The sequence below is a fragment of the Anomaloglossus baeobatrachus genome, chromosome 11, assembly GCF_048569485.1.
Source record: "Anomaloglossus baeobatrachus isolate aAnoBae1 chromosome 11, aAnoBae1.hap1, whole genome shotgun sequence".
Taxonomy (NCBI): domain Eukaryota; kingdom Metazoa; phylum Chordata; class Amphibia; order Anura; family Aromobatidae; genus Anomaloglossus; species Anomaloglossus baeobatrachus.
This window is the reverse complement of record NC_134363.1, coordinates 181080960-181105603: the sequence shown is the minus strand read 5'-3', so window position 1 is coordinate 181105603 and position 24644 is coordinate 181080960. Positions and strand designations below refer to the sequence as shown.

General features: G+C 56.8%; 2 protein-coding genes across 3 annotated transcripts in view; one reads left to right on the top strand and one right to left on the bottom strand.

Moving 5' to 3' along the window:
* Positions 1–2585: 2585 nt before the first annotated feature.
* UBIAD1 (UbiA prenyltransferase domain containing 1) lies at positions 2586–9643 on the bottom strand. 2 transcript variants are annotated; one of them, XM_075327094.1, is made up of 3 exons: positions 9484–9643; positions 6751–7336; positions 2586–3507 (listed from the first exon to the last, which is right to left on the bottom strand). In XM_075327094.1, exons 2-3 carry the CDS (start codon positions 7301–7303, stop codon positions 3020–3022), a joined length of 1041 nt encoding a protein of 346 aa, XP_075183209.1. In that variant the 5' UTR covers positions 7304–7336; positions 9484–9643; the 3' UTR covers positions 2586–3019. The 2 variants fall into 2 exon arrangements, with proteins under 2 accessions (XP_075183209.1, XP_075183208.1); XM_075327093.1 differs by having other exon boundaries at positions 9463–9642.
* Positions 9644–14519: 4876 nt separating this feature from the next.
* MTOR (mechanistic target of rapamycin kinase) overlaps positions 14520–24644 on the top strand; it is a 262102-nt gene continuing 251977 nt past the window's right edge. Inside the window, exons 1-3 of the mRNA XM_075327360.1 lie at positions 14520–14618; positions 22622–22788; positions 24252–24360. Coding sequence (XP_075183475.1) covers positions 22651–22788; positions 24252–24360 — 247 coding nt within the window. The 5' untranslated portion in view covers positions 14520–14618; positions 22622–22650. The remainder of the gene's footprint in view (positions 14619–22621; positions 22789–24251; positions 24361–24644) is intronic.

Genomic DNA, 24644 nt, shown 5'->3' with positions numbered 1-24644 from the left:
ATAGTAGTTATATTCTTGTACATATGGGGCAGTATTATAGCAGTTCTATTCTTGTACATAGGGGGCAGTATTATAGCAGTTCTATTCTTGTACATAGGGGCAGTATTGTAGTAGTTATATTCTTGGACACAGGTTTATGTACTTTGGCATCAGGAGCACAGATTTATTGGTCAGCAATAACACGGTCTCCTGGTTCTTATAGTGACTTTGCATTTTCCCTACTTGTGGCTTATCAGCATTTGTGGGGTTAAGTATGATTTAGTGCCTGTTGCATGTCTGTATATAATAGCTTCTGCAGAGACAATGTGTATGGCAGGTTTTCTAGGGCAAGGACAGGCGGTATTGATCTGCACCTTGTTGTAATTATGTTCCCTGTATACTTCACGGCAGGAAACATTCACAGTGTGTGGAATAGGGCGTACGGGTTTGCGCTGCCACCTGCTGGAATCATGTGCAATTACAACTCCTGATATAGGACAACACTGCCACCTCCTGGTGGAATAGGATGACTGCAGGAGACAGAACAGCAGCATCTTTTTGGCCGATTCCTATTGAATACTGAGACTCTGGACTATGTAAATCTCGGCACGTGCCGTTTATGTGTATTCCTCCCTTTAACCCTCTCGTGTGATCTCGGAGCCACCGCAGGACACAGTCTGCAGAACAAATAAAAATTTTATTATAATTAGATCTAAAAAGATGAAAGTGACGCATTGAAATGTAACAATCACTTGTGATCCGGAAAAGAAATGTAAAGACGCGGCGTCCCCTGCGCAATAACGACGTGCGGAGGAAACAGCGCTGCATGTGTCTACAGGAGGTCATATCTATACATAGTGCAACTGCTCGTGTACCGTAGCTTTAAGGACGCTACTGGGCCCTACAGAGTGACAGCTCCGGAGCACATCAACATTAAAAATACTTCACTTGTCGTATACAGATGAAACACACACGGCGGATACTCCGGTCACCTCCAGAGCTGCATTTACAGTTCTGCTCATTTCTCGTTTGTGTTCACTGGAATTTGCCTGCAGAGTGGGGACTCAGAGTTACTGGGATTCTGGAGGCTGCAAACTCCACAACCGCGTGTACACAAATCCCAGGAGATAGTGCAAAAATATGTAATATAGGTACTGGGGGAAGTCTCCATTATCTCAAGTGTCCTCAAGAACATACATTACTGATCCTGTATTATACTCCAGAGCTGCACTCGCTATTCTGCTGGTGCAGTCACTGTGTACATACATTACATTACTGATCCTGAGTTACCTCCTGTATTATACTCCAGAGCAGCACTCGCTATTCTGCTGGTGCAGTCACTGTGTACATACATTACTGATCCTGAGTTACCTCCTGTATTATACTCCAGAGCAGCACTCGCTATTCTGCTGGTGCAGTCACTGTGTACATACATTACTGATCCTGAGTTACCTCCTACATTATACTCCAGAGCTGCACTCACTATTCTGCTGGTGCAGTCACTGTGTACATACATTACATTACTGATCCTGAGTTACCTCCTGTATTATACTCCAGAGCTGCACTCACTATTCTGCTGGTGCAGTCACTGTGTACATACATTACTGATCCTGAGTTACCTCCTGTATTATACTCCAGAGCTGCGCTCACTATTCTGCTGGTGCAGTCACTGTGTACATACATTACTGATCCTGAGTTACCTCCTGTATTATACTCCAGAGCTGCGCTCACTATTCTGCTGGTGCAGTCACTGTGTACATACATTACATTACTGATCCTGAGTTACCTCCTGTATTATACTCCAGAGCTGCACTCACTATTCTGCTGGTGCAGTCACTGTGTACATACATTACATTACTGATCCTGAGTTACCTCCTGTATTATACTCCAGAGCTGCACTCACTATTCTGCTGGTACAGGATAAGTAATGTATGTACACAGTGACTGCATCAGCAGAATAGTGAGTGCAGCTCTGGAGTATAATACAGGAGGTAACTCAGGATCAGTAATGTAATGTATTTACACAGTGACTGCACCAGCAGAATAGTGAGTGCAGCTCTGGAGAATAATACAGGAGGTAACTCAGGATCAGTAATGTAATGTATGTACACAGTGACTGCACCAGCAGAATAGTGAGTGCAGCTCTGGAGTATAATACAGGAGGTAACTCAGGATCAGTAATGTAATGTATGTACACAGTGATGGCACCAGCAGAATAGTGAGTGCAGCTCTGGAGTATAATACAGGAGGTAACTCAGGATCAGTAATGTAATGTATGTACACAGTGACTACACCAGCAGAATAGTGAGTGCAGCTCTGCAGTATAATACAGGAGGTAACTCAGGATCAGTAATGTATGTACACAGTGACTGTACCAGCAGAATAGTGAGTGCAGCTCTGGAGTATAATACAGGAGGTAACTCAGGGTCAGTAATGTAATGTATGTACACAGTGATACCACCAGCAGAATAGTGAGTGCAGCTCTGGGGTATAATACAGGAGGTAACTCAGGATCAGTAATGTAATGTATGTACACAGTGACTGCACCAGCAGAATAGTGAGTGCAGCTCTGGAGTATAATACAGGAGGTAACTCAGGATCAGTAATATAATGTATGTACACAGTGACTACACCAGCAGAATAGTGAGTGCAGCTCTGCTGTATAATATAGGAGGTAACTCAGGGTCAGTAATGTAATGTATGTACACAGTGATACCACCAGAAGAATAGTGAGCACAGCTCTGGAGGATTGCATGTACACACTGACTGCTGGAGAAGTTGTGGGGAGATGGAGGTAATTGCATCATATAGAAACCAATTCTATAGACATGACTAATATGCAGCCGCTCTCCCCTGATTTAGTCTTGGGGTCACAGTGGGGGTCTCGGCTCCAGTTGTGTATGACCCCACATGGGGGAGGATAGTGCAGGATACAGCTGGTGACGTATCTCGTAGTCGCTGCCCGTCAGACATGAACCGCGTGAGTTTGCTGCGCTTTAGTCTATGACGTGGGTGTCCTTGCGCCCCTCCTGGCTTCGCTCTAGAGTTTGGGGAGGGCTCCCGGAGGCGCCAGGACGATGCCAAACACGTAGAAGAGTCCCACAAACAGGTTGAGTTTGGCGGTTCTTTGCGGGAGTCTGGAGAAGTTCTGGCTCCTGAACTGTCGCTCCAGGGAGAAGGCCAGCGGGACGGTGAGCAGCGGCAGCGCCATGCTGATGGTGTAGCGCGTGGCCAGGATGCAGAAGATGACGTACGGGAGGAACACCAGCAGGTTGTAGAGCATGTACGACAGCGTGGGGCCCACCAGGATGGCCAGCGTCACGATGCCCGCCTGCCGGTCCGACTCCACGTCACGGGTATTGTTGCTGTGCAGGATCGCTTCTGTGCTCAGGGCCAGTGGGACGGCATAAAGCAAGGGGGTGACGGACAGGTAGCCCACCTGCACCGCGTGACCAAACATAACCGCCAGGGGTCCGAAGGTGATGAGGATCACTAAGTCTCCCAGAGCCACGTACTTAAATCCAATCCCTGCAGAAAACAAAGAACGCGTCAGCATCGTCAGTCCACGGATACCGCAGTGTGCCCTATATCTCCACCGACCTGGCCCCGCAGTATGAGGACACGATGCCAGGAGGGGGAGATCACTGATCTACACCCAAAACCAGATCCAAGACTCTTTCCATGTACAATAGGCCTTTTTCTCTCAAATATTGTTCACAAATTTTTCTAAATTTGAGTTAGCTCTCGGGAGACAGGTGCGACATATCAAGATGCTGATTCTACAGCATGAATATTACACAGGTGCTCCGTAGGCTGGCCAGCATGACTATTGCACACGTGCGCCTTAGGCTGGCCAGCATGATTATTGCACACGTGCGCCCTAGGCTGGCCAGCATGATTATTGCACACGTGCGCCTTAGGCTGGCCAGCATGATTATTGCACACGTGCGTCTTAGGCTGGCCAGCATGATTATTGCACACGTGCGCCTTAGGCTGGCCAGCATGATTATTGCACACGTGCGCCTTAGCTGGCCAGCATGATTATTGCACACGTGCGCCTTAGGCTGGCCAGCATGATTATTGCACACGTGCGCCTTAGGCTGGCCAGCATGATTATTGCACACGTGCGCCTTAGGCTGGCCAGCATGATTATTGCACACGTGCGCCCTAGGCTGGCCAGCATGATTATTGCATACGTGCGCCCTAGGCTGGCCAGCATGATTATTGCACACGTGCGCCCTAGGCTGGCCAGCATGATTATTGCACACGTGCGCCCTAGGCTGGCCAGCATGATTATTGCACACGTGCGCCCTAGGCTGGCCAGCATGATTATTGCACAGGTGCGCCCCTAGGCTAACCAGCATGATTATTGCACAGGTGCGCCTTAGGCTGGCCAGCATGATTATTACACAGGTGTGCCTTAGGCTGGCCAGCATGATTATTACACAGGTGCGCCTTAGGCTGGCCAGCATGATTATTACACAGGTGTGCCTTAGGCTGGCAAGCATGATTGTTGCACAGGTGTGCCTTAGGCTGGCCACAATAAAAGCCCACTCTAAAATGTGCAGTTTTACAGTATTGGGGGGTCCAGAAGAGTCAGAAAACCAGTATCTGGTGTGACCACCAGTCCTGCCATCTCTGCCCTGTACAGTGAAAACCGGGATTCATCCATGAAGACAAAACCTCTCCAATGTGCCAGACGCCATCGGATGATGGTATTTGCCCACTTAACGTGGTTAGGACGACGCTCTGCAGGAGCCGCAGCTGCTATGTCCATGATCCGGGGCGCTGCGGTCTCCCTGCAGAGAACACTTGTGACTCCACAGCAAAGAACTGACACGCTGCGGCCTCGGAAAGCCGCACCACAGGTCAGATTACGCTGCGGGCCGTACACGCACAGTGGGCAGGAGCCATCTAGAAATCCATCTACTGTGCTTGTACTGTACAACGCAGCGTTTTGGACACAGCTGAAACATGCTACATCCAAAACGCTGTGAACCCTGAACATGGACATGCAGCCTAAGGCGCACCTGTGCAATAATCATGCTGTCTAGTCAGTATCTTGATATGCTGCACCTGTGAGGTGGAAGGATTATCTCCGTAAGAAAGAAGCGCTCACTAATACAGAGTTACATGAACTGTTTAGAGAGAAAAACGCTTTTTGTACATAGAAAATGTCTTAGGTCTTTGAGTTCAGCTCCTGAAAAATGGAATCAAAAACAAGTGTTACATTGTATATCTTGGTGTAGTGTGTAATGTATATTTTGTTTTAAAAACACAACATAAATATTAAAAAAAAACAAAAAAACCTATAATTATGCAACTATATTAGCTTGGCATCTCCAAGCACATTTGCCCGATCATTTTTGCTGCAAAATTAATGCCATAAAAAAAATTAAAAATAAATAAAATAAATAAAGAAAAAAAAAATCCTTCCCTCCCAAAAAAAACCCTCAAAAACCTGTTGTGTTATTTTCATTAGAAAGTTTTTTCTTTTTAGGACATTTTATGGTTCAGTGAATGGCATCAATCAAAATTACGGCTCATCTTGTGAAAAAGAAGATGCAAAATAGTTATGTAGATGGAAAAGAAAAAAAAGCGCATGTTCTTGGAAGAAGAAGGTTGTGAAAAAGATGAAAGAGGAAAAACTAAAAGTTACCTGGAAAAGAATTAAAGAAAATGTCCACAATAGGAAGAGAGAAAACAGCAGAGCGCTGCCCCCTGCTGGTGCCGAGCAGCGGAGGTCCCTTCTTGTCAGGGGCTCCCTCTAGTGGCGGCTGCTCGTCAGGGGCTTCCTCTAGTGGCGGCTGCTGGCAGCTGCTCGTCAGGGGCTCCCTCTAGCGGCGGCTGCTTGTCAGGGGCTTCCTCTAGTGGCGGCTGCCGGCGGCTGCTCGTCAGGGGCTCCCTCTAGTGGCGGCTGCTCGTCAGGGGCTTCCTCTAGTGGCGGCTGCTGGCAGCTGCTCGTCAGGGGCTCCCTCTAGCGGCGGCTGCTTGTCAGGGGCTTCCTCTAGTGGCGGCTGCCGGCGGCTGCTCGTCAGGGGCTCCCTCTAGTGGCGGCTGCTCGTCAGGGGCTCCCTCTAGTGGCGGCTGCTCGTCAGGGGCTCCCTCTAGTGGCGGCTGCTCGTCAGGGGCTCCCTCTAGTGGCGGCTGCTCGTCAGGGGCTCCCTCTAGCGGCGGCTGCTGGCAGCTGCTCGTCAGGGGCTCCCTCTAGTGGCGGCTGCTCGTCAGGGGCTCCCTCTAGTGGCGGCTGCTCGTCAGGGGCTCCCTCTAGTGGCGGCTGCTCGTCAGGGGCTCCCTCTAGCGGCGGCTGCTCGTCAGGGGCTCCCTCTAGCGGCGGCTGCTCGTCAGGGGCTCCCTCTAGTGGCGGCTGCTCGTCAGGGGCTCCCTCTAGCGGCGGCCGCTCGTCAGGGGCTCCTTCTAGCGGCGGCTGCTCGTCAGGGGCTTCCTCTAGTGGCGGCTGCTGGCAGCTGCTTGTCAGGGGCTCCCTCTAGTGGCGGCTGCTGGCAGCTGCTTGTCAGGGGCTCCCTCTAGTGGCGGCTGCTCGTCAGGGGCTCCCTCTAGTGGCGGCTGCTCGTCAGGGGCTCCCTCTAGTGGCGGCTGCTCGTCAGGGGCTCCCTCTAGTGGCGGCTGCTCGTCAGGGGCTCCCTCTAGCGGCGGCTGCTGGCAGCTGCTCGTCAGGGGCTCCCTCTAGTGGCGGGGGGATTTGCTGATCTGCCCCCTCCTGACTCGGACACAATATGGCTATTATCGGCGTCTGTCTTCAGCACCTACCTCCGGTATAGAGGAATGAACTGGACAACCCTCCGAAATATATCAGGGCCATGTGCTCCAGCCGCAGCCTGGACAGGAAATGCAAGCAGCCGGCGCACACACACCCCAGGGTGTAGAGCAGGACCCCGAACCGGACCACGTCCTGCGGCTCCAGGATCCGGTCCACCAGAGTCCTGTCGTCACTTTTCTTATGATCGATCCCTTTGGAGAAATCGTAATAAGTGTTCACTAAGTTTCCGGCCCCGTGCACGGCCAGGACGGCCACAGCGCACACCAGGAGCACCACAAAGTCCAGCGTGCCCTGCGAGCGGTAGGCGAGGGCGCTGCCCAATGCCACGGGGGTGAGGGAGGCGCTGAAGCTCCAGGGGCGCAGGGCCAGGACATAACTGGCGCATTTCTGCTTCCAGCCCACTCTTATGAGAAGGGGGCGCTCCGCCGGCGGCAGCTGGGCGTGGCCATCAGTGACGGGGGGAGGAGTTTCTTCATGTTCGCCGCCTCCATTGAAGACGTCCGCGCTAATGCTCACGTTACTGGCGCCATTGTCGGACTTCATGGTCCTGCTACAATCTGACCACAGAGGACGACACTGCAAGAAGCACACGATAAAAAAGAAAAAAATCACTGTGGGGGCGAAGAAGAGATCAGTGCTATCGAGACAGAGACCATGATTCCAGCGATGTGTCACTTACTGCGCTGTTTGCTGTCATTTTGATAAAATCACCGTTTTCTCTGTTGCAGATCTAGCAGTTACAGAGCTCATGAATATGCTGGACTACCTGTAGCACGATAAGTAGTCCTGTAATGATAATCTACTGCTGATTAAACTTGATTTTATCAAACCTACACTAAGCAGCCCAATAAGTCACACATCACTGGAATCAGGATCTCTGCACCTACATTATGCTGCTCTCAGATTGGGGGGGGGGGAATAATGGTGACAGATTCCCTTTAAAGACTAAACTATGTGAGCAGAAATCACTGAGCACAAGCGCCGGCGTTCTCTGGATTCATCGCTTCATAATGAAAACGCAAGAAACTTTCTAATATACTTGGAGTTTCATTTTTGCAGCATTTTTAAAACTGCTTCATGTCAACACCCTGTGGCTATAAAACTCATCCAGACCTAGGACTGTGCAAAGCTGGAGGTTTGGTACAATGTGTCAGGTCTGTGGAGCCTCCGGGGAGCACATCTGACAATGCATCAGTGCAGGAGATCAGCGCCGGATACAACTGTCGCAAAGCAGCTCCAGCCGTCAGAGAACGAGGTCCCACACTGGACTGGTGCCCCCCCACTTCTGCACCGGCAACTCTCATCCCCCTGCACCCCCCCACCTTCTGCACCGGGACAACCAGCCCCCCTACATCACCTCCCCCTCTCCTGCAGCGGTGCCCATCACGTCCTTTCATCCCCCCACCCCATGCACTGGCGCTCCTCACCCTTCTGCATCGCCCACCCTCTTGCACCGGCGCTCCTCACGTCCCTGCATCGCCCACCCTCTTGCACCGGCACTCCTCACCCCCCTGCATCGCCCACCCCCTTGCACCGGCGCTCCTCACCCCCCTGCATCGCCCACCCCCTTGCACTGGCGCTCCTCACCCCTCTGCATCGCCCACCCCCTTGCACCGGCGATCCCCACCCCTCTGCATCGCCCACCCCCATGCACTGGCGATCCCCACCCCCCTGCATCGCCCACCCCCCTTGCAACGGCGCTCCTCACCCCCCTGCATCGCACACCCCCTTGCACTGGCGCTCCTCACCCCCCCTGCATCACCCACCCCCTTGCACCGGTGCTCCTCACCCCCCTGCATCGCCCACCCCCTTGCACTGGCGCTCCTCACCCCCCCTGCATCGCCCACCCCCTTGCACCGGCGCTCCTCACCCCCCTGCATCGCCCACCCCCTCTGCATCGCCCACCCCCTTGCAGCGGCGCTACCCACCCCCTTGCATTGGGGCTCCCCACCCAATTGCACCGGCGCTCCTCACCCCCCTGCATCGCCCACCCCCTTGCACCGGCGCTCCTCACCCCCTTGCATCGCCCACCCCCTTGCACCGGCGCTCCCCACCCCCCTGCATCGCCCACCCACTTGCATCGCCCACCCACTTGCACCGGCGATCCCCACCCCTCTGCATCGCCCACCCCCTTGCACCGGCGATCCCCACCCCCCTACATCGCCCACCCCCTTGCACCGGCGATCCCCACCCCTCTGCATCACCCACCCCCTTGCACCGGCGATCCCCACCCCCTCTGCATCGCCCACCCCCTTGCACCGGCGATCCCCACCCCTCTGCATCGCCCACCCCCTCTGCATCGCCCACCCCCTTGCATTGGGGCTCCCCACCCAATTGCACCGGGGCGCTCCCCGCTCCCCAGGATGTCGGCTAAATGTATTTATATATCATAAAATGTAAAGATTCTGTTTTTTTATGTCTGATTTATAACAGGAGGGAGATGAGCTCAGAATATGTGCGAGATTGGGGGGGGGGGGGGGGGGGGGGGGAAGCTGCCACTCACTGACAGCAAGCAGAGAACAGCAAAGACCCAGGAAATGGCTGAACTGCAAGTCCCAGCGTATCCTGTCAGCAGCAGCAGTGCGAGGCTGCTGGCCCGTATATAAAGGGAGACAGAAGCAAAAAGTCTGAAGAACTACAACTCCCAGCATGTCCTGTTCTAACAGAAGGCAGCCCCCTTGTGGTCGTCAATGGCTACTGACCGTGTACAGTACACAGCACACCTCTGCCTCCTCACTGCTCTGTGTCCGGCCCCCTCCGCCGGCACAGCCGCCCGGGACGCGCTCTCCTGTGCGCCGCCATCTTGGTGTGTAACACTAAAACCTATCCGCCTGCTGTGTCCGGTCGCGGCTTCTGTCGTATCGCACTACATTCCTCCGCTGCCGTTCACCGTATCCCTCCGCGCACCGGCACTATATAACGGTGTAATTACAAATCCAAGAGTGCGGGGGTCGCGGGCCGTGCTGGGAGTTGTAGTGCGAGGGTCGCGTGCCCTGCTGGGAGTTGTAGTGTGGGGGGGGTCGCGTGCCCTGCTGGGAGTTGTAGTGTGGGGGGGGTCACGTGCCATGCTGGGAGTTGTAGTGTGGGGGGGTCACGTGCCCTGCTGGGAGTTGTAGTGTGGGGGGGTCGCGTGCCCTGCTGGGAGTTGTAGTGTGGGGGTCACGTGCCGTGCTGGGAGTTGTAGTGTGGGGGGGTCACGTGCCATGCTGGGAGTTGTAGTGTGGGGGGGTCACGTGCCATGCTGGGAGTTGTAGTGTGGGGGGGGTCACGTGCCATGCTGGGAGTTGTAGTGTGGGGGGGTCACGTGCCATGCTGGGAGTTGTAGTGTGGGGGGGTCACGTGCCGTGCTGGGAGTTGTAGTGTGGGGAGGTCACGTGCCATGCTGGGAGTTGTAGTGCGAGGGTCGCGTGCCCTGCTGGGAGTTGTAGTGTGGGGGGGTCACGTGCCATGCTGGGAGTTGTAGTGCGAGGGTCACGTGCCGTGCTGGGAGTTGTAGTGTGGGGGGGTCACGTGCCATGCTGGGAGTTGTAGTGTGGGGGGGTCACGTGCCATGCTGGGAGTTGTAGTGTGGGGGGGGTCACGTGCCATGCTGGGAGTTGTAGTGTGGGGGGGGTCACGTGCCATGCTGGGAGTTGTAGTGTGGGGGTCACGTGCCGTGCTGGGAGTTGTAGTGTGGGGGGGTCACGTGCCATGCTGGGAGTTGTAGTGTGGGGGGGTCACGTGCCATGCTGGGAGTTGTAGTGTGGGGGGGGTCACGTGCCATGCTGGGAGTTGTAGTGTGGGGGGGGTCACGTGCCATGCTGGGAGTTGTAGTGTGGGGGGGGTCACGTGCCATGCTGGGAGTTGTAGTGTGGGGGGGTCACGTGCCGTGCTGGGAGTTGTAGTGTGGGGGTCACGTGCCGTGCTGGGAGTTGTAGTGTGGGGGGGTCACGTGCCATGCTGGGAGTTGTAGTGTGGGGGGGTCACGTGCCGTGCTGGGAGTTGTAGTGCGGGGGCCACGGGCCGTGCTGGGAGTTGTAGTGCGGGGGCCACAGGCCGTGCTGGGAGTTGTAGTGCGGGGGTCGCGGGCCCTGCTGGGAGTTGTTTGTGCGGGGGGTCGCGGGCCCTGCTGGGAGTTGTTTGTGCGGGGGTCACGGGCCCTGCTGGGAGTTGTTTGTGCGGGGGTCACGGGCCCTGCTGGGAGTTGTAATGCGGGGGTCACGGGCCCTGCTGGGAGTTGTAATGCGGGGGTCACGGGCCCTGCTGGGAGTTGTAATGCGGGGGTCACGGGCCCTGCTGGGAGTTGTAATGCGGGGGTCACGGGCCCTGCTGGGAGTTGTAGTGCGGGGGTCACGGGACGTGCTGGGAGGAGTTGTAGTGCGGGGGTCACGGGACGTGCTGGGAGTTGTAGTGGCACCTCATGTTATCTCATTGTCGGATGGTGGAGGTTTTCTGTCACAGGTGGCCGCTGCGGAGGGATCCACGAGTGTTTAAAGCCGAAGTGCGCTACCTGCTCCGCGGGGGCGGGAGATTTACTGACCCCGCCCCCTCCCATCTTCAAGACGAGGTGTAAATAAAAGTGTTACTATCTCTAAAACGGCTAAAAATTTTAATGAGTAGTAAATAATAAATGTTCTGGTACTGATCTATGGAGATGGGGAATAATAACCCTTTACATGCTGCTGTCACATAGAGAAGCCGCATCTAAGCGGTTAAGCTCCTATTGCATCAGTTACACTTGGGTGCAAATTGCAGAGTGGCTCCCAAACACTTCACCGGGAGCTGGCGCCTGCCCCAACTGCACATAGTGTGGTGCCCTGAGGAGCCGCTGCTGGGATTGCTCCTGCCCACTCTACCGACTCTCTGCTCTGATGCCCCCTCTCCCATCACCCCCCACTATAGCCACCCCCCACTCTGCCCACTCCGTCCCCTGCTCTGCCCACTCCGTCCCCTGCTCTGCCCACTCCGTCCCCTGCTCTGCCCGTCCCCGCTCTGCCCACTACGTCCCCTGCTCTGCCCACTCCATCCCCTGCTCTGCCCGTCTCCGCTCTGCCCACTCCGTCCCCTGCTCTGCCCACTCCGTGCTCTGCCCACTCCGTCCCCTGCTCTGTCCGTCCCCTGCTCTGCCCACTCCGTTCACTGCTCTGCCTGTCCCCGCTCTGCCCACTCCGTGCTCTGCCCACTCCGTCCCCTGCTCTGCCCGTCCCCGCTCTGCCTGGTCTTCTTCCGTACTCTGCATGCCTCTGCTTGACAACTGCTCTGCATACTCTCTCTCCAACCACCACTCACTCCACTGCCCAACTCACGCTCTGTCCGCTCCTGCTCTCCGTCCCTACTTTGCATGTCTCTGCTCGACGCCCGCTCTAACCACCTCCCTCTCTGACTGCGCCCACTCTGCCCGCCCCCCACTCTGCCTGCCCTGCACTGCCCACCCCTGCTCTGCTCGGTCCCCGCCCCCTACTCGCTGCCTGCCCCTGCTATGCTGACTCTCTGCTCTAACCACCACCCACTCTGCCAACTCCTTCTCCACCCGCCTCCCCTACTCTGCCCACCCCTATTCGCCCCCCACTCTACCGTTTCCCTGCTCTAACCACGTCCCACTCTCTGCCTGTCCCCCCGCTACGAGCGCCCCCCTTTCTCTGACCACCTCCCCGCTTTGCCATCCCCTGCTCTGTCCCCTCCAGTTCTGACCGCTCCCTATTCTGGATGCCCCCTGTTCTGACCACCTCCCCCACTTTGCCGTCCCCCGCTCTGTCTGCTGTCTTCAGCTGCCCCCCTAAGGCCACTGATACAGATAAATTCAGGATTTGCCACCAACCTCTGCATCCCAGGAATGTCTCGCTCACCCCGGCACAGTTGGGAGTTCGGCTTTTTATTACTGACCCCAATGATCCTGACATTTCCCTATAACCATCATGTGGTGATTACACAGCACGACCTCCCGAAATCTCATCAGGACTCCATAGTGGGAGGGAGTGAAAACTCATGCATGCTCAACTAAACTGAGCATCCTCAGAACCTCAGTCCTCTGACCCCCGGCTCTCTGACTTCAAACCTCTGATCCTCGATCATCTGACCCCCAGTCCTCTGACCCTCAGCTTTCTGACCCTCGGGCCTCTGACCCTCAGCTTTCTGACCCTCGGTCCTATGACCTTCAGTACTCAGACCCCAGCTTTCTGACCCTCAGTCCTTTGATCCTCTAGCCCTCAGCTTTCTGACCCTCGGTCCTCTGATCTCATACCTATGATCGTCAGTCCTCTGAACATCAGTTTTCTGACCCCCAGTCCTGTAACACTCAGTCCTCTTGCCCCCAGCTTTCTGACCCTCAATCCTCTGACCCCCAGCTCTCGGACCCTCAGACTTCTGACCCTCAGGCCTCTGATACCCAGTCCTCTGACCTTAAACCTCTGATCCCCAGTCCTGTGACCCTCGATCCTCTGACCATTGACTCTCTGACCTCAGTCCTCTTATGCCCGGTCCTCGGACCCCATGTCCTGTAGACATAACTGTCTTAACTGGCAGGATGGCCCTCATCTGACGATCACCGGAATAATGTCCCGTTCTCGCGATATGTCTGAATGAGGTTTGTAAAATCTAGGCTCTTGTGGCCGAAAACGCCAAATTTATAGCAGGGGACAGACTGTCAGAGATATCTGCAAGTAACCTCCTGTCTGACCCTCAGGGGGTGACTATATTAGGGGTGATCCTTGGCATTTTATTGGGAAGAACGGATATGACTGGGGCATTTGTGGCGGAACACGAATATGGCTTGAGCATTTGTGAGCTGCACAGATATGACTGGGGCACTTCTGGGGGCGCACAGATGTTGCTGGGGCACTTCTGGGGGCACATGGCTATGGCTGGGGCACTTCTCGGGGTGCACATTGTTCTGCGGGCGCACGGATACAGCTGGGGCACTTCTGCGTGCGCACAGATATGACTGGGGCATATCTGGGGGCGCATGGATACAGCTGGGGCACTTCTAGGGGCACACGGCTATGGCACTTCTGGGGGTGCACGCACTTCTGGGGACGCACAGATACAATGGCGCACTTCTGGAGGCGCATAGATGTGGCTGGGCACTTCTGGAGTGCACGCATATGACTGGGGCACTTCTGGGGGTGCACAGATACAGCTGGGGCACTTCTTGGGGTGCACAGATACAGCTGGGGCACTTCTGGGGGAGCACGGATACAGCTGGGGCACTTCTGGGGGCGCACGGATACAGCTGGGGCACTTCTGGGGGCGCACGGATACAGCTGGGGCACTTCTGGGGGCGCACGGATACAGCTGGGGCACTTCTGGGGGCGCACGGATACAGCTGGGGCACTTCTGGGGGCGCACGGATACAGCTGGGGCACTTCTGGGGGCGCACGGATACAGCTGGGGCACTTCTGGGGGCGCACGGATACAGCTGGGGCACTTCTGGGGGCGCACGGATACAGCTGGGGCACTTCTGGGGGCGCACGGATACAGCTGGGGCACTTCTGGGGGCGCACGGATACAGCTGGGGCACTTCTGGGGGCGCACGGATACAGCTGGGGCACTTCTGGGGGCGCACGGATACAGCTAGGGCATTTCTGGGGGGCGCTGGTGGTCGCACACAATGTCCCTTTGCTGCTGTGAGTCCTTCCCGGGGTGCAGAGAACCAGGCGCGGCCTCCGAGCACCGGAAGGACCGAGGAGTCACACACAAGACACGTAACTCAGGAACTAAGATTCCCCGGAACGTTTCTACCGGGGGCGAACGTTTCCTCCCGGATCATTAGCAATCACCGGAAGCTCGTGCCAGAGCAGGGAGACGGGCGGAGCAGATTCGGACATTCGGCGGAATGGCGGTGAGGTGACCGGGAGGATCCGGCGGCGGCAGCAGCTGTCAGGTGAGTGCGGCTGCTTCTTCCGTCTCCTCACAGCTGCAGGTCACACGTCAGTGTAATGGCTGCGGCTGTGCAGGAGGAAGAGGTCCCGAGCTGACCCCAGGTATACACACCGCCCCCAGTGATATTACACCAACCCACCCCCCCCGGGATGATATGCCGGCCCCCGGGACAGTGCGTGGACCGCCCCCTCCCGAGACAATGTGTGGACCGCCCCCTCCCGAGACAATGTGTGGACCGCCCCCTCCCGAGACAATGTGTGGACCGCCCCCTCCCGAGACAATGTGTGGACCGCCCCCTCCCGAGACAATGCGTGGACCGCCCCCTCCCGAGACAATGTGTGGACCGGCCCCTCCCGGGACAGTGCGTGGACCGCCCCCTCCCGAGACAATGTGTGGACCGCCTCCCCCTTGGGACAGTGCGTGGACCGCCCCCTCCCGGGACAGTGCGTGGACCGCCTCCCCCTTGGGACAGTGCATGGACCGCCCCCTCCCGAGACAATGTGTGGACCGCCTCCCCCTTGGGACAGTGCGTGGACCGCCTCCCCCTTGGGACAGTGCGTGGACCGCCCCCCCCCCCCCCCCCCGTTGGGACAATGCGTGGACCGCCTCCCCCTTGGGACAATGCGTGGACCGCCTCCCCCTTGGGACAGTGCGTGGACCGCCTCCCCCTTGGGACAGTGCGTGGACCGCCTCCCCCTTGGGACAATGCGTGGACCGCCTCCCCCTTGGGGCAATGCGTGGACCGCCTCCCCGTTGGGACAATGCGTGGGCCCCCCCCCTTTGGGACAATGCGTGGACCGCCCCCCCCGTTGGGACAATGCGTGGACCGCCCCCCCCCCCCCTTGGGACAATGCGTGGACCGCCCCCCCCCCCCTTGGGACAATGCGTGGGCCCCCCCCCCTTTGGGACAATGCGTGGATTCCCCCCCCGGGACAGTGCATGGACCCCCCTTGGGACAATGCGCGGACCCCCCCCCCTCCCAGGACAGTGCGTGGTCCTCCCCTGTAGACTCTAATTTGATCACGCCTACGTTATACCGCCTAACTGTACCATTGCTGTGTAGTGTACAATGACCGATCTGTGACACCCGCCGTGTGGTCTTCAATGGCCGACACTGGGACCAGAGCCCAAATATCACACATCTATCGGGACACCGCATCTTGTGTCTCCCTGAGGGGAGGGCGTCTGTCACTCACAAGAAGTCACCACCATAACACGTGCAAAGTCCCGTGTGGTCTCTGCTCATCACCCGAGCGGCCGCAGGAGCATTCACACGACCGCCCGTCACCTACTTATTATTATAGCGCCATTTATTCCATCGCGCTTTACATGTGAAAAGGACGTACATCGAAAAGTACCCTGCCCGCGAGGGCTGACAGTGTACAGGAGAGGGGACCCTGCCCGCGAGGGCTGACAGTGTACAGGAGAGGGGACCCTGCCCGCGAGGGCTGACAGTGTACAGGAGAGGGGACCCTGCCCGCGAGGGCTGACAGTGTACAGGAGGAGAGAGGACCCTGCCCGCGAGGGCTGACAGTGTACAGGAGGAGAGAGGACCCTGCCCGTGAGGCCTGACAGTGTACAGGAGGAGAGAGGACCCTGCCCGCGAGGGCTCACAGTCTACAGGAGGAGAGAGGACCCTGCCCGCGAGGGCTGACAGTGTACAGGAGGAGAGAGGACCCTGCTCGCGAGGGCTGACAGTGTACAGGAGGAGAGAAGACCCTGCCCGCGAGGGCTGACAGTGTACAGGAGGAGAGAGGACCCTGCCCGCGAGGGCTCACAGTCTATGGCAGGGTTTCCCAAACTCCAGTCCTCACGGCCCCCAACAAGTCATGTTTTCCGGATTTCCTTACTATTGAAGAGGTGATGGGATCATTATCAAGGCATCACCTGCGCTATTCCAGAAAACATGACCTGTTGAGGGTCGTGAGGACTGGAGTTTGAGAACCACTGGTCTATAGGGAAGGGGTGAGGACAGAGCTGGTCATGCAGTGGGGGGAAGGGGGTGGGAGAGGATATAGTAGGGGAGGGCACAGCTGATTGCACAGTGGTGTAGTGGACTGAGGGTTGTTGTAGGCTTGGAGGAAGAGGAGGGTCTTCAGGTTCCTTCTGAAGCTTTGCACAGTAGGCAAGAGTCTGATCTGTTCTCGAGTATGGAGGAGGCACAGGAGAAGTCCCCGAGTATGGAGGAGGCACGGGAGAAGTCCCCGAGTATGGAGGAGGCACGGGAGAAGTCCCCGAGTATGGAGGAGGCACGGGAGAAGTCCCCGAGTATGGAGGAGGCACGGGAGAAGTCCCCGAGTATGGAGGAGGCACGGGAGAAGTCCCCGAGTATGGAGGAGGCACGGGAGAAGTCCCCGAGTATGGAGGAGGCACGGGAGAAGTCCCCGAGTATGGAGGAGGCACGGGAGAAGTCCCCGAGTATGGAGGAGGCACGGGAGAAGTCCCCGAGTATGGAGGAGGCACGGCAGAAGTCCCCGAGTATGGAGGAGGCACGGGAGAAGTCCCCGAGTATGGAGGAGGCACGGGAGAAGTCCCCGAGTATGGAGGAGGCACGGGAGAAGTCCCCGAGTATGGAGGAGGCACGGGAGAAGTCCCCGAGTATGGAGGAGGCACGGGAGAAGTCCCCGAGTATGGAGGAGGCACGGGAGAAGTCCCCGAGTATGGAGGAGGCACGGGAGAAGTCCCCGAGTATGGAGGAGGCACGGGAGAAGTCCCCGAGTATGGAGGAGGCACGGGAGAAGTCCCCGAGTATGGAGGAGGCACGGGAGAAGTCCCCGAGTATGGAGGAGGCACGGGAGAAGTCCCCGAGTATGGAGGAGGCACGGGAGAAGTCCCCGAGTATGGAGGAGGCACGGGAGAAGTCCCCGAGTATGGAGGAGGCACGGGAGAAGTCCCCGAGTATGGAGGAGGCACGGGAGAAGTCCCCGAGTATGGAGGAGGCACGGGAGAAGTCCCCGAGTATGGAGGAGGCACGGGAGAAGTCCCCGAGTATGGAGGAGGCACGGGAGAAGTCCCCGAGTATGGAGGAGGCACGGGAGAAGTCCCCGAGTATGGAGGAGGCACGGGAGAAGTCCCCGAGTAAGGAGGAGGCACGGGAGAAGTCCCCGAGTATGGAGGAGGCACGGGAGAAGCCCCCGAGTAAGGAGGAGGCACGGGAGAAGCCCCCGAGTAAGGAGGAGGCACGGGAGAAGTCCCCGAGTAAGGAGGAGGCACGGAAGAAGTTCCTGGGTATGGAGGTACAGGAGGAACCTTCTATGCGAGTGATGGAGGAGCAGATTAGAGAGGCGATCAGGAAATATATTGAAGAGCGGAGGTTATATCCAGGTAAGTGCCGGGAGACCAGGTCACAGATGTAGGGGGGAGACCGGCTGCGGGGGGCTTTGTAGGTCATGGTTGGGGTTTTGAAACCGAGTCTTAGGACAATGGGAAGCCAGTGAAGAGACTGGCCGAGAGGAGAGGTCGGGGAATAGCGGGGGGAGAGGTGGACTAGTCAGGCAACACAACTTCAGATAGATTGGAAGGATGTGAGACTGTTGGAAGGAGGCCACAGAGCAGGTTGCAGTAGTCCAGGCCGGAGAGGACGAGGGCGTGCACCAGTGTGTTTTTTTTTTGTTTTTTTTTTTTTTACAGATTCTTGCTCAAAGAATCTACAGATCTGGGAGATATTTCTGAGGTGAAGATGGTGGAAAGTGCTTGGATGAGAGTGGAGGTTACCCTGGGGCAGCGAGCGTGCGGGGCTGGGGGAGTCCTGTTTGTTGTCGTCGGTCTGTTTACACCGGCCGAGCTGCAGACGTGCACTGGGTGATCAGTGATCGCTCGGTCACGGCCATTTTTATTGGAGTTTTGTTTGCACATATCAATGTGCTGTCGAGAACGATGTATTTTGTGCAAAAAATATCCAAAAGACCTTTTCACCCGATGGATGAGTTTTTGATCAGCAGCACAGGGTAGTCCTGATAGCAGAACTCCTTGGAGAAAAGTGCTGGCACCCAACCCCCGTCCCCTCCCCCGCTGCTCTCTGGCCTGTCTGCCAAGGGTGTGTATACAAGCCCCCTGCAGGGCAGGACAATGCCGCACCGCCCATCCCCCTGTGTCTAGGACGGGGCTCCATGGTATAGACACAAGGTGGGATTCACTCTGTTCTCACCACTTCTCCTCCCACCTCCTCTCCTGAAGTTTTCAGTAGCTGCTTTTACACCGGTGTCTCCCAATAATCCGGCAGCCGGTCGCCCACAGAGAGCGTGACCGCTTGTTCAGTGGGTAAAATAAATTATAAGCGAACTTAAAATAACCCAAAAAATGATCGTTCTCGTCAGCACATGGTCCTGTGTAAACGTGCTGCCGAGAACGCGGACAGCCGGTGTGCACCGAGCTTTTACCTATTGTTTTGTGTGCAGAAGTGCGGCCGGCCGTCCATCCGAGCAACCAGAAAACATAGCCATGTGTGACCGAGACCTTCCTGAAATGGCAATTTTGTGCGCTCCCCTCTCTGTGTTTTGTGCGCTCCCCTCTGTGTTTTGTGCGCTCCCCTCTGTGTTTTGTGCGCTCCCCTCTGTGTTTTTGTGCGCTCCCCTCTGTGTTTTTGTGCGCTCCCCTCTGTGTTTTGTGCGCTCCCCTCTGTGTTTTGTGCGCTCCCCTCTGTGTTTTGTGCGCTCCCCTCTGTGTTTTGTGCGCTCCCCTCTGTGTTTTGTGCGCTCCCCTCTGTGTTTTTGTGCGCTCCCCTCTGTGTTTTTGTGCGCTCCCCTCTGTGTTTTGTGCGCTCCCCTCTGTGTTTTGTGCGCTCCCCTCTGTGTTTTGTGCGCTCCCCTCTGTGTTTTGTGCGCTCCCCTCTGTGTTTTGTTCGCTCCCCTCTGTGTTTTGTGCGCTCCCCTCTGTGTTTTGTGCGCTCCCCTCTGTGTTTTGTGCGCTCCCCTCTGTGTTTTGTGCGCTCCCCTCTGTGTTTTGTGCGCTCCCCTCTGTGTTTTGTGCGCTCCCCTCTGTGTTTTGTGCGCTTCCCTCTGTGTTTTGTGCGCTTCCCTCTGTGTTTTGTGCGCTTCCCTCTGTGTTTTGTGCGCTCCCCTCTGTGTTTTGTGCGCTCCCCTCTGTGTTTTGTGCGCTCCCCTCTGTGTTTTGTGCGCTCCCCTCTGTGTTTTGTTCGCTCCCCTCTGTGTTTTGTGCGCTCCCCTCTGTGTTTTGTGCGCTCCCCTCTGTGTTTTGTGCGCTCCCCTCTGTGTTTTGTGCGCTCCCCTCTGTGTTTTGTGCGCTCCCCTCTGTGCGTTTTGTGCGCTCCCCTCTGTGCGTTTTGTGCGCTCCCCTCTGTGCGTTTTGTGCGCTCCCCTCTGTGCGTTTTGTGCGCTCCCCTCTGTGCGTTTTGTGCGCTCCCCTCTGTGCGTTTTGTGCGCTCCCCTCTGTGCGTTTTGTGCGCTCCCCTCTGTGCGTTTTGTGCGCTCCCCTCTGTGCGTTTTGTGCGCTCCCCTCTGTGCGTTTTGTGCGCTCCCCTCTGTGCGTTTTGTGCGCTCCCCTCTGTGCGTTTTGTGCGCTCCCCTCTGTGCGTTTTGTGCGCTCCCCTCTGTGCGTTTTGTGCGCTCCCCTCTGTGCGTTTTGTGCGCTCCCCTCTGTGCGTTTTGTGCGCTCCCCTCTGTGCGTTTTGTGCGCTCCCCTCTGTGCGTTTTGTGCGCTCCCCTCTGTGCGTTTTGTGCGCTCCCCTCTGTGCGTTTTGTGCGCTCCCCTCTGTGCGTTTTGTGCGCTCCCCTCTGTGCGTTTTGTGCGCTCCCCTCTGTGCGTTTTGTGCGCTCCCCTCTGTGCGTTTTGTGCGCTCCCCTCTGTGCGTTTTGTGCGCTCCCCTCTGTGCGTTTTGTGCGCTCCCCTCTGTGCGTTTTGTGCGCTCCCCTCTGTGCGTTTTGTGCGCTCCCCTCTGTGCGTTTTGTGCGCTCCCCTCTGTGCGTTTTGTGCGCTCCCCTCTGTGCGTTTTGTGCGCTCCCCTCTGTGCGTTTTGTGCGCTCCCCTCTGTGCGTTTTGTGCGCTCCCCTCTGTGCGTTTTGTGCGCTCCCCTCTGTGCGTTTTGTGCGCTCCCCTCTGTGCGTTTTGTGCGCTCCCCTCTGTGCGTTTTGTGCGCTCCCCTCTGTGCGTTTTGTGCGCTCCCCTCTGTGCGTTTTGTGCGCTCCCCTCTGTGCGTTTTGTGCGCTCCCCTCTGTGCGTTTTGTGCGCTCCCCTCTGTGCGTTTTGTGCGCTCCCCTCTGTGCGTTTTGTGCGCTCCCCTCTGTGCGTTTTGTGCGCTCCCCTCTGTGCGTTTTGTGCGCTCCCCTCTGTGCGTTTTGTGCGCTCCCCTCTGTGCGTTTTGTGCGCTCCCCTCTGTGCGTTTTGTGCGCTCCCCTCTGTGCGTTTTGTGCGCTCCCCTCTGTGCGTTTTGTGCGCTCCCCTCTGTGCGTTTTGTGCGCTCCCCTCTGTGCGTTTTGTGCGCTCCCCTCTGTGCGTTTTGTGCGCTCCCCTCTGTGCGTTTTGTGCGCTCCCCTCTGTGCGTTTTGTGCGCTCCCCTCTGTGCGTTTTGTGCGCTCCCCTCTGTGCGTTTTGTGCGCTCCCCTCTGTGCGTTTTGTGCGCTCCCCTCTCTGCGTTTTGTGCGCTCCCCTCTCTGCGTTTTGTGCGCTCCCCTCTCTGCGTTTTGTGCGCTCCCCTCTCTGCGTTTTGTGCGCTCCCCTCTCTGCGTTTTGTGCGCTCCCCTCTCTGCGTTTTGTGCGCTCCCCTCTCTGCGTTTTGTGCGCTCCCCTCTCTGCGTTTTGTGCGCTCCCCTCTCTGCGTTTTGTGCGCTCCCCTCTCTGCGTTTTGTGCGCTCCCCTCTCTGCGTTTTGTGCGCTCCCCTCTGTGTTTTGTGCGCTCCCCTCTGTGTTTTGTGCGCTCCCCTCTGTGTTTTGTGCGCTCCCCTCTGTGTTTTGTGCGCTCCCCTCTGTGTTTTGTGCGCTCCCCTCTGTGTTTTGTGCGCTCCCCTCTGTGTTTTTGTGCGCTCCCCTCTGTGTTTTTGTGCGCTCCCCTCTGTGTTTTTGTGCGCTCCCCTCTGTGTTTTTGTGCGCTCCCCTCTGTGTTTTTGTGCGCTCCCCTCTGTGTTTTTGTGCGCTCCCCTCTGTGTTTTTGTGCGCTCCCCTCTCTGCGTTTTGTGCGCTCTCCCCTCTCTGCGTTTTGTGCGCTCTCCCCTCTCTGCGTTTTGTGCGCTCTCCCCTCTCTGCGTTTTGTGCGCTCTCCCCTCTCTGCGTTTTGTGCGCTCTCCCCTCTGCGTTTTGTGCGCTCTCCCCTCTCTGCGTTTTGTGCGCTCTCCCCCGTCTGCGTTTTGTGCGCTCCCCTCTCTGCGTTTTGTGCGCTCCCCTCTCTGCGTTTTGTGCGCTCCCCTCTCTGCGTTTTGTGCGCTCTCCCCTCTCTGCGTTTTGTGCGCTCTCCCCTCTCTGCGTTTTGTGCGCTCTCCCCTCTCTGCGTTTTGTGCGCTCTCCCCTCTCTGCGTTTTGTGCGCTCTCCCCTCTCTGCGTTTTGTGCGCTCTCCCCTCTCTGCGTTTTGTGCGCTCCCCTCTCTGCGTTTTGTGCGCTCTCCCCTCTCTGCATTTTGTGCGCTCTCCCCCGTCTGCGTCTCGGGCGCTCTCCCCCCGTCTGCGTCTCGGGCGTTCTCCCCCCGTCTGCGTCTCGGGCGTTCTCCCCCCGTCTGCGTCTCGGGCGCTCTCCCCCCGTCTGCGTCTCGGGCGCTCTCCCCCCGTCTGCGTCTCGGGCGCTCTCCCCCCGTCTGCGTCTCGGGCGCTCTCCCCCCGTCTGCGTCTCGGGCGCTCTCCCCCCGTCTGCGTCTCGGGCGCTCTCCCCCCGTCTGCGTCTCGGGCGCTCTCCCCCGTCTGCGTCTCGGGCGCTCTCCCCATATGTTTCTTAGTAATGTAGGTGTCGCACTGTTTCCCACATGATGAATATAGATCTGGGGGAGCGCGGACTGTGACGTGGTCTCTGATACGTTGTCGTGTGCCACGTGCTGACATATATGTTTGTGCTTTTCCCCACAGAAAGGTTCCGCCCGTCCCTTTTAGAAACCATGACTGCCACCGCCAACATGTCTGGCATTATGGCCACGCTCCAGCAATTGGCCACCGGCCTGAGAAGCAAAAATGAAGAGACTCGCACAAAGGCCGCCAAGGATCTGCAGCACTACGTCACCACCGAGCTGCGAGAAGTGAGTGAATTAAGGGGGCGTAACGCCCCGCGGCGGCTCGTCCGGAAATAACACGGCTCTAGTGCAGTAATGAGGAAAACAGTCTCCAAACCTCCGCGTCTGTGTGGTGTGAAGACCGCACGCTCGGCCAGATTACTCACTCCAAATGAATCCTCCTATAACGGTCATTCTGGGTCTGGCTTTTACTAAGGCTAGTTTCACACTTGCGTTGAACAGCATCCGTTGCATTGCGTTGTGTGACGGATGCAATGGATGCGTTGCATATAATGGCACAACGGATGCAACGGATCGTACAAAACAGAAAGTTTTTTATTTATTTTTTTTTCTTCTTTACAGTTTTACCGGCAGCAGACTATTGTGAACGATCAGCTGATCACCCGGCGGCCGGGCGCTCAGCTGATCGCTCTCACATGCCGGCGGCCGGGCGCTCAGCTGAGAGCTCTCACATGCCGGCGGCCGGGCGCTCAGCTGAGAGCTCTCACATGCCGGCGGCCGGGCGCTCAGCTGAGAGCTCTCACATGCCGGCGGCCGGGCGCTCAGCTGAGAGCTCTCACATGCCGGCGGCCGGGCGCTCAGCTGAGAGCTCTCACATGCCGGCGGCCGGGCGCTCAGCTGATCGCTCTCACATGCCGGCGGTCGGGCGCTCAGCTTGAACGTTCGGCTACCGAGAAACAAAATAAAGTTTCTGTGATTTTAAAAAAAAATAAAAAAAAGAGCATGCGCAGTGAAAAATAAAGGTTTCCGCCGCTCAAAAAACGTTACATGCTGCGTTCCTTCCGCCCGACGCAGCGTCAAAATAACGACGCTGCGTCATCCAGCGGATGCAACGCTGACACTTGCATTACAGTGCGTCGCCCATACAAGTCTATGGAGAATAGCGCAGTGCATTAACGGACTGCGCTATTCTCCATAGTGACGGACTCCGCTGAACGCAAGTGTGAAAGTAGCCTAACACTGGCGGATATCGCCCCAGTCTGAGGAATGGAGCCTGATCTGGGGCAGGTTTATTACAGGCGCACACTTTTTAATTAATTTGCCACCTGTCACGAGTCTGAAAATCAAAAGTGCCATGAGCAGGCGGCATTTTTACTAGCGTAATGGCACCGTAAGGGTCGGGCTAGATGGCCAGCAAGCGTAGACAAAGCCCATCACTCACGTGGACCCCGTCTGTGGAGTCCTCAGCGGCCATGATGGTTTTCGGATCTGCCCTGTGGTCCTAAACCCACATTTTTGTCTGCTTATTTGCTTGGCACTAATACCGGTGAGAGATCAGGGCAGACTGGGCCGGTCGGGTGATGCGGCCCACTTGCTATAACTTCCCATGGCTGCCTCTCTGGCTGTTACAGAACTACCACTCCCAGCATTCCCTGGCAGCCGCAGGGTCCTCAGGAATGCTGGGAGTTGTAGTTTGCTTTTAGCTCTTACCTGGATTTATTTCCATTAACCCTTCTGTCATTTTGTAGGTGACCCCGGAGGAAGCCACGCAGTTCTACGATGAGCTGAACCACTTCATCTTCGAGTTTGTTTCCAGCTCCGATCAGAACGAGAGGAAAGGAGGGATTCTAGCTATAGGTACGGACAGCGTCTGTCGCCTCACCGCCTCTTCTTCATCCAAGTTGCCTCAGTCGCCGTTTACCAGGATGCTTTTCTATTGCACGAGGGGCTGCTGATAAGTCTTTGGCTTTACCCAGAAAGTAATGAGGTAGGATGATGAAACTTTACATTTACTCCACTGATGACAACACACTTCTTACATCGGTATTCCACGTTCTGTAAGCCTAGCAAAAAGAAGGTTGTGCCTCAAACCAGGCGTCCATAGCAGCCATGGCATCAGAAATGGTGTGAAATTTGGTACC